At 38.0% G+C, this 15,233-nt stretch overlaps 1 protein-coding gene across 6 annotated transcripts in view; it reads left to right on the top strand.

Moving 5' to 3' along the window:
• The window catches only part of POLN (DNA polymerase nu), a 95,575-nt gene extending 81,393 nt beyond the window's left edge, over nucleotides 1-14,182 (top strand). For 4 of the 6 annotated variants that reach the window (XM_061467340.1, XM_061467316.1, XM_061467312.1 and 1 more), the window contains 2 exons: nucleotides 664-731; nucleotides 13,024-14,182. In XM_061467340.1, the coding sequence (XP_061323324.1) occupies nucleotides 664-731; nucleotides 13,024-13,157 (202 nt within the window). In that variant the 3' untranslated portion in view covers nucleotides 13,158-14,182. Of the gene's footprint in view, nucleotides 1-663; nucleotides 732-10,092; nucleotides 10,155-13,023 lie in introns of those variants that run through there. The other 2 variants (XM_061467301.1, XR_009745889.1) reach the window with 2 other exon arrangements.
• Nucleotides 14,183-15,233: the final 1,051 nt, after the last annotated feature.

Below are 15,233 nucleotides of genomic sequence, written 5' to 3'. Positions count from 1 at the left end.
GAAGAGCTCAGGTCCATGTAGTTGCATGGCTTTCAAGATGTTAATGCTTTCAGCTATACACTCTGCCCTTATGAAGGCATCTGTCCTGACAGCAGAGGCAATCTTGTTGTGTATGTGTTCCTACATTTTCGCTCTTCAACCCGCTTGTTTGTCACCATGAGGGCACCTACTTTGCACTTAAGTGAAAAGCTAATTTTCTGAAAAAGACTCAAGTCACTGGCCAGCTAGGAGTTAATATTTTCATACCAGTGAGCCAAGTGCTCTTACTATTGACCTAATTTGCATTAGTAAAACCACCCTTTTCCAACCGCATTTTAAGCTCAACTTGAAAAAACAAGCTATATTAACAAAACATAGCCTGTCTCTATAATTGCTCGCATTTTCCTGCAAATTACGTTGGTTTTAAGTAATAACTTATCACATCAGTTCCCTGAATGACATTTATAAGCTAGCAAGCAGAGTTTGGGGTTACGACCTTTATGTTTTCTGAATGTATGGAGTGACAATCCTTCTAAATCCATTAATGAATTTTTCATTTCCTTAGGACATTTATCCCCACTTTAAGATACCAGTTGTGCATATGGCAATTAGTTCATGATATGGATAGGAAACACTGTTAGAAATTTCTTGCCTACATTATCTAAAGTCTCTAAAATGTTTCAGGTTAATTGCCCAGATTCATGACGAGTTATTGTTTGAAGTAGAAGATTCTCAAATCCAGGAATTTTCAGGTAAATACAATCTCTCTTTCTCCCCCACCACCTTTTTATCTCCCTATAACCTGTGATTTCTCAGAGGATAAAAGAATTAATATAACAAGAAGCAGCACGTTGATTCTTATGATTAAGGAAATGTATACTGAGCTGATTTTTCTGGATGTCTTCCACCACTGGCTCTTATGCAGATAAAATGTGATACGCTCCTCATCTGGAGTTCATCAACATGCTTACTTGTGTTTACTTTTCTTATCAAGACTCCCTCATCCAATCTATGAATCCTGTAAAGCTAAATAATAATGCTTTAGCCAGGGTTTAGAAGGGGTATAAAGAAATAAACCAGCTCAAAAAGAATGGCTTGGAAAGCATATGAATACTTATGATTGGGGCCCATTACATAAAAAAATATGAAATTCTTAATGGAGGAATATAATGTTCTGTAATTTCTAAGTTTACTGCTTTTTTTATATTTAGAAAACTTTATGATGGATTTTTCAAGGTCAAGGGTTAGTAAAAGTTCCTGTGTACATTTTTATCCTCTCACCTGGCTTATTTCCAGACATTATTCCCTAAGCCAGAGGGTGTCTCATCATCTGGTACAAATTTAGGTAGAAAACAGGGGCACACAGGAGGCTATTGAATCTCTTCTCAAGTAAGTAGTAGATTTACTCCTGTAGGCACCAAACGTTTATTCGCAAGCTTTGGTCTAGTTTGAAGCTCAAGAATACCTTTAGCTAAAACAGTTAGCATAATGTCACAAATACTTAAAATGATCCAATACAAGAAATATCTTCCATTATAACCTAAGCATCTAAGAAAAAAATAATTTCACCTTCTTGTGTTGTGTTCATTTAAACAGTACAATTTGCCATATTAGTCTCATTTCATCGCTGATTCCTCTTGTATTACTTCATAATAAGAACTTCACCTGATCAAAACAGAGAACCTGGAAAATATTCAAGTTCAATATATTAGGGGCATTTGCAATGAATTAGGCTAATATAATAACATTTGACCTCTAAATGCAGGAGTTCAAATCTGGTTTTAATTACAAGAACGCCGTACAATTTATGAGAGATTGCAGTATCTACCCAGAAAGAGACGATGTCTTAAAATGCCATAGTTTCAGAGTTAGAAAGCATAGTGTGCTAAATGAGATCTGTAAGATGGCATAGAAGTGTTTTTAATATCTTATTTTACATCAATTTGCATTAATTTCCCCTCTACTCTGCTCTTGTGAGACCTCACCTGGAGTATTGTGTGCAGTTCTGGTGTCCTCAACATAAAAAGGACATGGAACTGTTGGAACAAGTCCAGAGAAGGGCCACGAGGATGATCAGGGGACTGGAGCACCTCCTGTATGAAGACAGGCTGAGGAAGTTGGGGCTGTTCAGCCTGGAGAAGAGAAGGCTGCTTCCTATCTGAAGGGGGCCTATAGGGATGCTGGAGAGGGACTCTTCATTAGGGACTGTAGTGACAGGACAAGGGGTAAGGGGTTAAGACTTAAACAGGCGAAGTTTAGATTGGATATAAGGAGGAAATTCTTTCCTGTTAGGGTGGTGAGGCACTGGAATGGGTTGCCCAAGGAGGTTGTGAATGCTCCATCCCTGGCAATGTTCAAGGCCAGGTTGGACGAAGCCTTGGGTGAGATGGTTTAGCGTGAGGTGTCCCTGCCCATGGCAGGGGGATTGGAACTAGATGATCTTAAGGTCCTTTCCAACCCTAACTATTTTATGATTCTATAAGTATAGAGCTAGTATTATACCCAAAAGATAAGAATTATTCATGGTTGCTTATACATATAAAAAAATCACAGATTCTGTCCTCATTGGGTCAAATTCTGATCTCCATTGCTAGCATAATTTTTAATAAATTCAGCAAAATTAATACTTTTCCAGTATAATGGAAAAAACCCTCTAGCTGTTATATGAATAGTAGTAATAAATAATCCCACTGTAGAAACATGATGACTAGAGGCTTTTTTCTGGAAACATGAAAAGAGTCCAGTTCAAATACTCGAGATGTCTGATCTACACACTACAGTGTACCTAGTTTGCATATCTCCACATCTACCTGCAGTGTGCTGAACAAATGTACCTGGAAATTTCTTGTTCTGCTTCAAAGCTATCACCATGTAATTGAAGTTGCTAGGGTGACCTTTGGGAAATGGACTTGGGCAGTCTAGAGGTCTGAGGTACCTTGGAAATTGTCATTTCACTTAATACAGGCTGCCAAGCATGAGTGTTCATGGCATAAATTTGTTTCATTCTGCTGTTTCAAGACTGATTTTTAGGTTTGTCTGTACTTTGCCCTAAGAGGCAAATCAAAAAAGAAAATTCTGCATTACGGTAACTTTCAGATGTACTTATTTACCTCAGAACAGAAGAGTGATAGAATGTCCTTCCCTTAGCAATAAAGACCAACTTAAGACATTATTTTCCTTTTTCGTTTCTTCAGTCATTCAGTTTCTTCCACTTTATTCATCACTGGTGAGGCCACACCTTGAGTGCTGCATTCAGTTCTGGCCTCCCCAGTACAAGAGAGACATGGGCTGGAAAAGGTCCAGTGAAGGGCCACAAAGATGATGGAAGGACTGAGCATGTCTCCCATGAAGAAAGGCTGAGAGAGCTGGCACTGTTCAGCCTGCAGAAGGGAAGGCTCAGAGGGATCTTATTAATGTATATATATATACCTTAATGGAGGGGACATAGAAGATGGAGCCAGGCTCTTCCCAGTGGTGCCCAGTGACAGGACCAGAGGCAATGGATGCAAACTGAAATACAGGTGGTTCCCTCTGAACATCAGGAAACATTTTTTTACAATGAGTGTGATTGAGCAGTGCACAGGATGCCCAGAGAGGCTGTGGAGTCTCCATCCTTGGAGATAAGCAAAAACCATCTGGACACAGTCCTGAGCAACTGCTTGAGCAGGAGGGTTGGACCAGATGAAGACTGGAACCTTTCAGAGGTCCCTTCCAAGCCTCTACCATTCTGTGATTGTGTTATGCAAATAGATCTGCTACTAATGAAAGAACTAATCCAAGTTGTCTTCAAAGTGACTTCCTTCAGTGTCATTAATGAGGCTTCTGCTTGATCTGAATAGGTAGAGGAAGCATGTATCTGCACCAGCACATAACTTCCAGTTGGAAGTATGGCGATGAAGCAGATCTCCCTATTGTCCCCAGTCCTTGGTGTGAGCAGTTTTGGTTCACATCACAGAGCAGTCTGAGAGTGGTTGACCTAGATTCCTTTCAAATGAAGCTAAATAGGAAGACTCTTTTCTCCTAATCTTTTTCCAATTCAGGAGCTGCTGAGGTAACAAATCAGGTATGTGAGTTTCAAACCAAAGAAGGAGTGTCAGTAGGGTGTGTGCTTCTAATTCACTTCAGGGCTTTGAAAGTTCAAATATGGTTTCCATCCCTTTACCAAAGTTCTTTCTCCCTTTTTTTTTTCAAGGTCTTACTCTTCTTACATTTATTTGCTGATATTCTTTAGCTGTTAGCTTTGTCTTTACATATCTAATCAGCTTTTGTCCATTCAGAAACTTGAAACTACAGAATCTGCTGACTTGCAGTTTCCAGCCTGCAGCTTAATGATCCAGAGAGAAATCTCAGTTGTACAGTCACAAAGCTCAGTAAAGGGAAAGATGTGGATTTAAAGCTAAAGAGTAGTGTTTGATGGCTTTAATGGACTACTGTTCAGTGCTGTGTTAGTCTTCTGCATTTACTGTGATCCAAGAAGCACTGGCCTACTATTCAGCATGTTTGCATTCTGATTCCAGTCATGCTTCTGATCTACTTTTTCAGGAAAGCAACAACAAATGTGTGTGTCTCAGTTTTCTGATTTGCAGAATTGATATGAAATCTTACAATAAATCTAAGATTTATAAATGAAGAACATAAACTGCATTATTTCAATTAGATCTTAGCACAGAATGTAAGCCTTTGCAGCAGCATTTCCCCCATGGAAATGTCTCTTTTGTATAGTTTTACAACATTAAAATGTCTGCTTCTAAGACTCTCCTGAGAGGAGGCTGAGCATTGCCAGGCAGTCAGAATGCTGATGCTTTCTCTAATCCTGTTTAGGACTTCATAGTCCACAATAAGAATTTTCAGTACTTTTCAGTATACAGAATCCCAATTTGTAGTTCATCTAATAATGTATGCCCAACCAATAATTTTGAATCTTTTGGATTTCATAAACAAGGGGCAAACGATAAGGTGTTCTTTTTTCCTAATACCTACTTTTGCACAGAGTACTGCATGTAACTTAAGTTAGGTGTTACCTGTATTTTGGAACAATACGTTCTTCAAACAGAAGCCATCACCCACAGTTTTATAGTATGCATATGGTTCATTCTGAATGGACAAAGCAAAACATCATTTATTTGTAACAAGGCTTTGAGTGTCCAAGCTTTGACACAGTTTGAAATACAATGAAGCACATGCTACTCTGAATTGTGTAATTTTCAACAAAGATGTGGCATATTATTTCCCTCAATTCTCTGTTTAGGGCAGGAACAAAACAGCAGAAGAGCTTTCTAAAAATCGTCCTTTTCCATTAGAGTGTGCCTGGAAAGATCAGATCAAAACATTTGGCAGAAATTGGTTTGGTTTTGGCAGAAGACTGTCAGCTTTACCATCAATAATCTGCCTGGTTTCTAGCCAGCTTGCCTGCCTGGCTTCCTCACATCCTGAGCTCTCCAGCAGCCCAGGAAGCAGAAAGGCAGATGATATTTTGGGAATGCCAAAACCCAAGCTCTCGGATCTGAGAGAGCTCAGCATCTCTGAGTTCTGAACTGTGTGTAATCAGGTAGGCAAACTGTCCCCATATCAAACTGAGAGTCTCTCTATGGACTCTGGAAGGCTATTCAGGAATTACAGAACCCAATTTTTCATTTTATGGAGACTATTTCTGAGACTACCTCTCCATGCTGTTTGAAATGCCTCTTTGCCCTTGAATTATTCCGAATAAATTACTGCTAAAAGGGGGAATGCACTTTGGGGTGAAGAAATGCAGAGTAATTAAATTTTTTTTGCCATATAGGGGTATCCATAGTTAATAACTGTAAAATCTGGCTTCTGATGTGTGCTCCGTATGTACCTGGTGGACTTGAAAGGTGAACTTTGCCAGTAGTGTTTACTATGGATGGTTCCTCGTCACTATGCTTTCTTAATTGCATCCATTAGTGAGAAGACTAATTAAAGGAAAGAAACTTGGTACTTGCAATAATGTATTTTTGTAGAAATATGTGTATTCCAGTAGTGTAAGTTCAATATCACAGTGCATTAGGGCAATTTTTGAAGGTTTATTTTTTTAGAACTCATTTATAGTAATGCATTATTAATAGAATTAAAGAAGTTCACTTCTGCATCTGTTCTTATATTTAGTATGTGTAAAATAATACAGTTTTAAACATTTTGTCTGATATTTAACCAGGTATAATGTATTTCAGCAGTAATACCTACTTTAAACGTAAGAACAGCAAAAGGACCAGTCTAAGAAAAAAATCAGAATAAACTAAGGCTATTTATTTTGATATTTAGATCAGTTAGATTGTTACTACCTAAAGAACATATCTTAGGTTATTTTTTTAAGTCTTCCAATACTGATTTTTGACTCATGTTCAAATTCCATGAAATTTTATTTTATTCTGCTACAATTTCACACTCAATGGATACCAAGGCAGCTGCATAGAAAAGTGCACATGAGAAGTGGACTCAAGTAACAGAAGAACAAAAGAATGAACTAGTCATCACAAGTTAGTGACATTTTCTGTCCCCTGAGCTGCCTTTTTCTAACTTGAAAAACACTGGTGCATAAACTAAAGATGCCTCCAGATAGCTCTCAATTTGCAAAAAGCCCTGTTCCATAGACCATGTGTCTGGCCAGCTTTGACATGTTTCTGGAGTCATAATTTCATAGGTGAATGAACTTGAAAAATGTCTTCAGTTCGATAAGGACAAATAAGCTTTTGTTCCACAGCAGGCATGTGTGTCTTTTCTTTGTTCCTATTCACAACACTTTCAATAAGCATATTTATTCTGGTCAGTATCAAGAAAATCTAATATATGTTAAAATTTCAGTTCCTCTATGACCTCTTTGGTTTGCTGTCACCAGTTTTCATTTATACATAATCTTTTAGCATGACACTCTTAACACTTGCAAAGCATTCCAGGATGAGTATAATCAACAAATCTCGTAATTGCTGACTGAGGGTTTTGAGACGTAAGTTGCAAAGGTTGGGAGAACAGCATTTTACAGATGCCATTGCAGTATATGGCTGGCTGCAAAGAAACATTTTAAAATGAATAATTTATATGCCCTAGATATACTAGATTTTTGACTGAACAGAAATAATTATTATACCAAAAGCCTCCATCTAAATCTTAGAAAAGAAAAAGAAAAGCTAAGAGTGATACAGATAGATGTATTTAAAAATTGTGGTCACTTTTGTTAGTGACCACACTCTATGATGTATATGAGATAAAGAAGATACAGTTACGTATGTTTGGGTTTTTTGTTTTGAGTCTTGAAAAGGAGGGGAGTTTTCAAGGAGATATGAGAGAGTAGCAGGAGAATCAGATACATAGGACTAAAGGGGACCTCTCCTGCAATTACCTACCACCATTCCACTGGAGTTTTTATAAATGATCGTCTCCACTGGGGGACTGTTCCAGAATTTCATATCTCCAAAATCTAGGACTTTAAGTTTCCAGCCTAAATGTATTCAGCTAGTTTACTTATTTATTTCTGTGCAAAGACTGTCGTTTAGTTTTAATGCTTCCTTCTTCACTGTTTACTGTATTAGCAGACTACTAAATGGGAATGGTAATCCAGCTGCCATTTCTGTTCCTATGTATTTATTATTTCATTCAAGTTCTGCTGTAAAGTAGATGTAGGCAAATGTTTTGGATACTTGCAAAGGTATGATTTCAAAAGGCTGAAATGCCAGCAAAAAAACCCTTCTGATTGCTTGAAATGAATGGTTTCACTATGCCACCCACTAAACTCTGGGAATAGATGGAGAAGTCAGTGTGACATGAGAAAGAGAACGGGGAGCCAAACTGACACAGAAAAAAAAACAAGAAAGAAAATGGAACAAACCCATAGAGAGGTCATGATGGGAAGTCAAAGAGAATGAGGAACCATTAGGTTTGTTCACTGATGTGGCCACTTTGTGCTTTTAAAAATTAAGAGCAGTTAAGAATGTTGCAGAATTCTGATCATGCCCGATGCCTTCAAGCAAAAACTGTGTGAACAAACAGAGCAATCGTCGCTAACACCATGAGCCCCCTTCTGGGGCTAACAGTTATACAGGAGAGACCTAGTCAAAGTCAGAGGTCTAAAGAGCTAGAAGAAAACTGGTTTCACTCAGTGCATATGCAGCCAGCATCCTTTATCATACCACTCATATCTCAACCCATGAATTGATGCCACTGACTTGTGCTCCATCTTTTGTTGTCTGTTGGAGCTCTGTATGTCAAAAAGACCTATTCTCCCATTGCCTAATGCTCTATTGCTGTTTCACTGTCTAACAGCTCAAATAACATTAAGTTGCACAGTTAAGTGTGCCCTTCATAAGTGCTTTGGTGGAACATACAGATCTGAGTAATTCTGTATGAAAAGCAGCGAATCCAGATGTTGTGTTCTCATAAAAGCCTTGTGCATCCATAGCCTGGAAAAAATGCTTGCACAGGGACTGACTGGCAATCCTTTGCCTTCTGAAGGCATGATGCCTGGTTGGAATGCCCTGACGTTGGCTGTATTGCTGACCTCCTGGAGCTGGCAGCTTGTTTAAGTTCAGAGTGGGCTTCTCAAGATGGAAACAGACCAACACTCCTCTATTAACAGCCATGTTGACTTGGACTTCATTTTAAATGGATAATTATTTAGGCCAGCACTTCCCCTTTCACAATCTGTGGTTGCAATATTTGCTTCTGCTCTCCAAAAACAATACTATGTCTTTTACAGGACCGTAAACTACCTCAGATCTAACATGAAGCAAATATATAGGTGTAGACGTTGTGTCAACAAATGTCTCTGTTTCCTCAGCTTTGGCATTTCAGGCATTGATCTTTTGAGTTACTGCATAATTTGAACTTCATGGAAAATCTTATGACAGCTCATTAGCACGCAAGTCTGAGTGAGCCAGCAGTCTGAGCACTCCACTTCTGTTCAGGCAGAACCTCAGCATTGTTATCAAACCAGCCACAGTGTCACAGATGTGACACAGAATGTTCCATACTGTTCTTCATTAGAAGAGATTTCTAATGGCATCACTAGAAAAGGTTTCAGTGGCAACCAGAGCAACAACCATAGGCAGCTTCTTAGAGTTCTTGTTGCTCTTTTGCATCTACCCTGAGCTGCAAAAGCAATGTAATGTGCATCGAGGGATAACTTCCACAAAGGCTTCTAAGTACTCATGTGAGTTTCAGTCTAGCAGTATTGCATATCACCACATATTGCATACTCTGATCCTTCTCAATTCGGTGAGGCATATAGTGACATCCTGTCAGAGCAATGGAGGTTGCTCAATAACTTCTGTTCTGGGGCTCCCTGGTATTCCTATTTCATTTTCAGTAGCTGGAAGTTACTGCTTTTTTAAAAACTCTTTATCTATTGAATCTCTCATTGATTTGTATTAGAACAATATTCTGTTGCAGCAGCAAACATTGTCACACAAAACACTAATTGGCATGACCAGGGATGACAAATCTGATCCCAGCTGATTGATTTGGAACAATTACAGATGCATTTGCACAGTAATAGTGAGCATAGTGTGATGACGCGATGAGTTGTTAAGTTGCATAAATCATACTGAAGTTTAATTGTTTAGATTCTTGATCACTCTGCTATCCCACAGCAAAGACTTTCTTAAATTTAGCTCTGATCTTTTACTTTGATGAATAAGATATTTCCAACAGTTCAGACTTCCAGTCTTTTTTTCCTTGCTTGGTTTTTCAGATTGAGTTTTACGTCTGCACAAGAAGATGAAAATGTATAAAATGTCACCAAACACACAGTTGAGAGTACTGAACTTGAAAGCTGAGAAATACAGCACTCACACATGCTGTACCTCTGTATAAAATACAGTAGTGCTGGAGTTCTCTGTTTATGGGTTATATAAGCTAAGTAACTGCCAAAATTTCACCCTAAAATTCTATTTAAAATAAGGAATTGAACCTCCAGGAGAGATAAAAGAGAACTTAAAGAAAAACCCAAACCCCTGAAAAAATGGTAAACGGTTAATGATTTTTTAATGTAGAAATACGGGTGTTATATAACAGAATTTAAGCCATGTGATTTATTTGTTTTTCTGTACAACAATTCTATCATGGAAAATAAAGCTGTAGGTTTTCAAATTTACCTTACAGCACTGGTAAAAAGAACAATGGAGTCCCTGCAGCAAACCACAGCCTTGGAAGTGCCACTAAAGGTAGGGGCAATTCTGAATTCCCATTACCATCTGAGGCACACTTAGCTCTGTATGTTGTCATCATCCTACTGAGAATCTAGAGACAACAATTTTGCCTTTCACTTCAATAGTTTCATTTTCATATTTGAAGGCAATTGCATTTTTAAATGGCTATAAAAATTCTGAAAGAAAATAACTGAAAGAAACTCAAGCTCCATTTTGGAAAGTGTGATTGTCATCTACTCTTGTCTTAGCAATGCAGTATGGTAATTTCAAAATCTATTTCCTTCATTGCCATGAAATTTCTGCTGGGTGTGGTAGAGTGAGAAATATGTGCCTTTAATAGGCTTTCTAAATGTGCCAGGCATTCATTACTGCTGAAAAACTATTGCAAAAGATCTTTCTTCAGTAATTTTCACTTAGAAAATTGGTCTTTTTACCATTTCCATGTGTATGCCTAAAATACAAAGCAGACAAAGTCACTGGCCAGTGTTTTAAGTATAGGACATCTACCAAAACAACATCTGTAAAAACTTGAGCAGCTAGCTACACAACTACTGTATCTATCTATGTATTGGACCTAACTGTACTTATTTTATAAAAGAATTCTATTTTTCTCTCACAAGACTGTACCCTTCACCCTAGCCTACCTCTCAGCTTTTGTTGTTTAGTAAAGGATTCTTGTTCCTGGGGATCCCTAAACTTATTAAGTGAGCAACAGTGCAAGGGTTTCCAGTTTCCTGAAAACTGAGTTCTTGGTGTTGACAGCTGACTCATTCAGTGTTATTACTGAACAGGATTTGGGGACAGAAAAAAGTATTTATTTCAGAAATGATTGCAATGTACAGACTTGCACTAATGGAAATGGATGAAAAATAAAACTACTTGTTGAGTTCTAGCTCCTATTTCTTCCTCCAGATCTTCTGTATCTTCTATTTATTTCAGCATCTCAGCCACTCTGTGATGCTTTCTGTGGAGGTCTTGCAGTTACATTTTCTGGGTTCTTATGGAGCCCATCTTTCCCCCAGTAGCTGTGAGAGGATCATGGGTAGTATCCCTCATGATCAGGGAGATCTAAACTACTCTTCCCATGCTGGAATCCCCTTCTCAGTGTTCCATAAAGCCTTGTGAGATCTTGTACTCCTGTTCACCAGATTTGGTCAAGTGAGACCTGGCCATTCTGGGGTTATACATTGCTTGCACTGATGCTCCCGAGCTTTATAAACTGCGTTTCTATGGGTTGCTTACATTGTATACCTGTGCTTACCTAACTTCTTTAGTTACAAATTCCTTGAAAAACAAAGCAAGACTGTATTTCAAGGTGTACCTCTGAATGTTTTTAATGACAGTATTAGTAACGTGACATGCATGCTGCTATAAGGTTCGTTAAAATAATCAAATACGGTATTGCTGACAGTATACAAGGTGAACAGCAACACTACAGCCCTTCCTTGATAGTTTTAGGAGACTCTTTTTGGTGACTTTGCCAGGGAAAACATTGTTCATACTTTGCCTGAGGAGCTCATTGCCATGAAATAAAGTATGAACAATTTAGCGGGTTTCTAAGAAAGACAAACAATTTACATGGTTGATGAGAGTGTTCATAGTTACATGGGCAGGATATAATTTCAGTGTTATATATTTCAGACAAGCCATTAATGGCAGGAGGTTCTAATGTCCTATGGACAAAATGGGACACACCATCTTAGAATACAGTCTTTTTCACCTCTAAGGTGTTTACTATCGCACACTGACAAATTCATCTTGAAAATGAATAGTAAATGTATTCAGTGTGTCATTCTCTGTTAAACAACAACTACATTTTACTGGGTGAACAGAAATATGTTCTTGGACAATAGGCTCTTCAAAGACAAGGACTTTTTAATAGGCCGTAGAAGTATTTGGAAATACATGCTTTATTACCCGTGTTTTGGTCTTCTTTTCCTGAGCAAATTACTGTGGGAATCATGACATACTTTTGCTCCTACTGCATCTAAGACTAAATGCATCATGAAGATACTTCCACCTTCCTCTGAAGCATCATGAATGGATCAATGGCAGAAGTCAGATAGAAATTATAAAGCACCAACAGCTTGACCTCAAAGAAAAAAATGAGAGATCTTAAAAAAAATATGTATTTTTATTCATGTTGTTTACCGTTCTATACAGTAAGAATGTCTTTTAGGATTAGAGATTTTGGAGATGAAAAGATTTTCATGAAATGCTCCTGCTCTCCTTCAGTACACTTGCTTCAACTAAATATGTATTATGTGCTCTGTTAATATGAATATTACTTATTAATACACAGGGAAAATGTCACTAAAGTAGAGCACATGCATAGTCTTAACGGGGAGGGATTTCTTTTTCTTCTTTGAGGAAAAGGATGCTTTATCTTTGAAGTAGTTTCTTTACCAATATATAGTCCTTGCTAATGAGGCAGCTTTCATGTCAGAAAATCTACTGTGTAGCAGAGCACCAGTAACTGCAAAACAAACTGAAATAAAACCAAAACAACAACAAAAATGCCCCAGAATTGGGAAAGTGGATGTTAAAAAAACCCTAGTATGTTTATGCATTACTGACAAAGCTCTGATATAAACACTGATTCTGTAGCTCTTTTGAGAAACATAAAAAGATAAATTTTGCTTTAGCATATTCCTTGCAATTCAGTAACATGTATCTGCAACTTCAAAATAGAAAGTTAGTCTGAATTGTTAAGGTATTTTAATCAAAACGGTAGTGATAATTAAGTAGTAATAGGTATGAAGGACATATTGATAGGCATGTAATCTAGAGCAGTATCAACATCCAAAGGGAAAAGCAAAAATAGTAATCTCGCTATATGTGATGTGTGTGTTTGTTTAAATTTGTGTGTTTTTTTCTCTGACAGGTTCCCTTGAAAGTGATTCTTACCACTGGGAAATCATGGGGGTGTATGACAGAATTGCAGGAGATGTAAAGCAGTCATCGGGGATGTTATTCAGCACCCGTACACCTCATTGGCCTATGCTGATTCCTCGTTGAATCACTAGGCAACAGCGCTGCTGGATCTTTCATAAGCACCTAATACTCTGCATGTGAATTTTTTTACTTCATTTTGTCTGTAGCCCTAGGCAACGGCAGTGAGATAAAACTGGTTTTTACCAGTTCATTGTGTTTCCTTTAGCCAAGGTAACCAGCAGGGAGCTGCTTTTGTTCAGAGCTAAATTACTTACATGTAAGAAATGAAGCAAGACAATATTAACCCTTTGGGAATGTGAAAAATACATTTGAGTTAGAGGTTTAGACTTATTATTTTGTAAAAATACCTGTAATCTGGCACCGTTTGAACAGTATCAGCAAATTCTTAATGTTGTGCTCAGCTTACTTTATATTTTGTGAGTAGAAGGCAGCTGCTTGCTTTGCATCACATATTAAATGTCACGTTCCACAGACTTAGAAAAAGAGTTCTTTGGAAATTGAGAGTCTCCAAATTAATTTATATTTAGGATTTTGGAGCAAAACAGATAAACAGATCTGGATGCCTAAACACACTAAAAGCAACCAGGTTGTTGTCAATTCACTTAATTTCAAACTCTATTTGTACACTGTAGCCTTAGAATATTATTAAAGAAGTGAGTTTTGCCTAATCTGTTATTTTTATTACTGGTGCAATGCTAAATATGGTTCAGATAAATTTTAGGGTTCAGCCTTATATTTTGTTAAGATTCAGGCTTCTATTTTAATGCTTGGATTTGCTAATGATATTTTGGGTTTCTGTAGAGTTTGTTTTTCAAATGAGTTTGTTTCATAACATTGCTGCTTGCCAAGTTCTGCCTCTGTGTTGTAGAATATGAAACTGTCCTCAAAGTCTCCTAATTACTTAGAAGTTGAAGTCAACCACAGAACTTTTAAGAGGTGTCCGGTATCTTTCAGCATTAGAGCTCAAATGATCAAAGTAATGTAATTTAAAATTTTAAAATGTATAGTTACAGAGATCTTACAGCAGTTTTAATTTGTATCATTAAACAGTTTTGCATTGTGCTTAAAGGCATTAAACTATTAAACATCTTTTTCTGATGTTGCTTATTAATCATACATAACCAGTCAGCTGAAATGAGTCACTCATTTGTAAAATTGATTCTTATAGTTATAAAATTAGCAGTGGCCATGTAAGCAAAGTCAGAACCTTCTGTGTATTAACTGGGGTCAGCTCTTTGGCTGGGAGGGAGTCCAGCCTGCATGGCTGTGACACTGCACCAGGTTGTGGGGGCAGAGGGTCTGATTTCACCTTTCCGTAAGACAAGAGCTTGCAGTAATTTTCTTCTGCTTTTTTGCCATTTTGAAGCCTTTTGTGCTTGCAGGGGCATTGAATAAGTGTGAGATGTTCCACTACCTCATCTCTTTCACTCCTGTTGAAGATGCACTGTTTTCAGGAGGCCTGTACTAATTAAGCCTTGCTTCTCTAAGGCTGCGTTGCTAACCTTGCCACTGTATTAAAGAAGTCAGCATTTTTATATGTTTCCCAGCTGATTTCCACCTTGTGTACGCTTCTTAGGATGCATACTTTTTAACTAGATAGAGAAGTTTTTCAGTCCTGATCTATACTTAGGCATACCCTTCAGCCTAACAAAAAACAAATAGACGCTTAAGAACATAAAGAACCTTGATCCTGTCCTGTGAATTGACATCTGTTCAAGTATGAAGCTACAGAAATGCAGAGGTCACCATCCAGAACAAATTTTCAAACACAGCCCTTCATAAAAGACTGTCAGTCACACTTCCCCAGACACATGCACTTTGTACAGCTTGTCATACAGAGGGCAAGGTTAATACTTTGTACTTGTGTTGCAGAGAGAGACTGGGAGCTCCCCTGGGCACCAGGTTTGCCCTTCTGCTTTTACAACTTCTCTTCCTGTTTTCAGATTCCTAAAGAGTCAGCTGACAAAAGGAAGAGAACCAAGCAATAAGGGCACTGCTTTATCACACACATCCAAGGGTTCGTTCTGCATATGCTGGTGGGAGGGCAAAAGGCAAACTAAGATAATTTTGGAGGATTGCTGGTGAGCAAAATTTCAAGGCTTGTGTCCTCACAACTTGCAGGGTGCACACACCATGAAC

The sequence above is a fragment of the Pezoporus flaviventris genome, unplaced genomic scaffold, assembly GCF_033815535.1.
Source record: "Pezoporus flaviventris isolate CSIRO_AGI_PZ_B2104156 unplaced genomic scaffold, CSIRO_AGI_Pfla_v1 ptg000002l, whole genome shotgun sequence".
Classification (NCBI taxonomy): domain Eukaryota; kingdom Metazoa; phylum Chordata; class Aves; order Psittaciformes; family Psittacidae; genus Pezoporus; species Pezoporus flaviventris.
The sequence above is the reverse complement of the archived record's forward strand: the minus strand, read 5'-3'. Positions and strand labels throughout refer to the sequence as shown.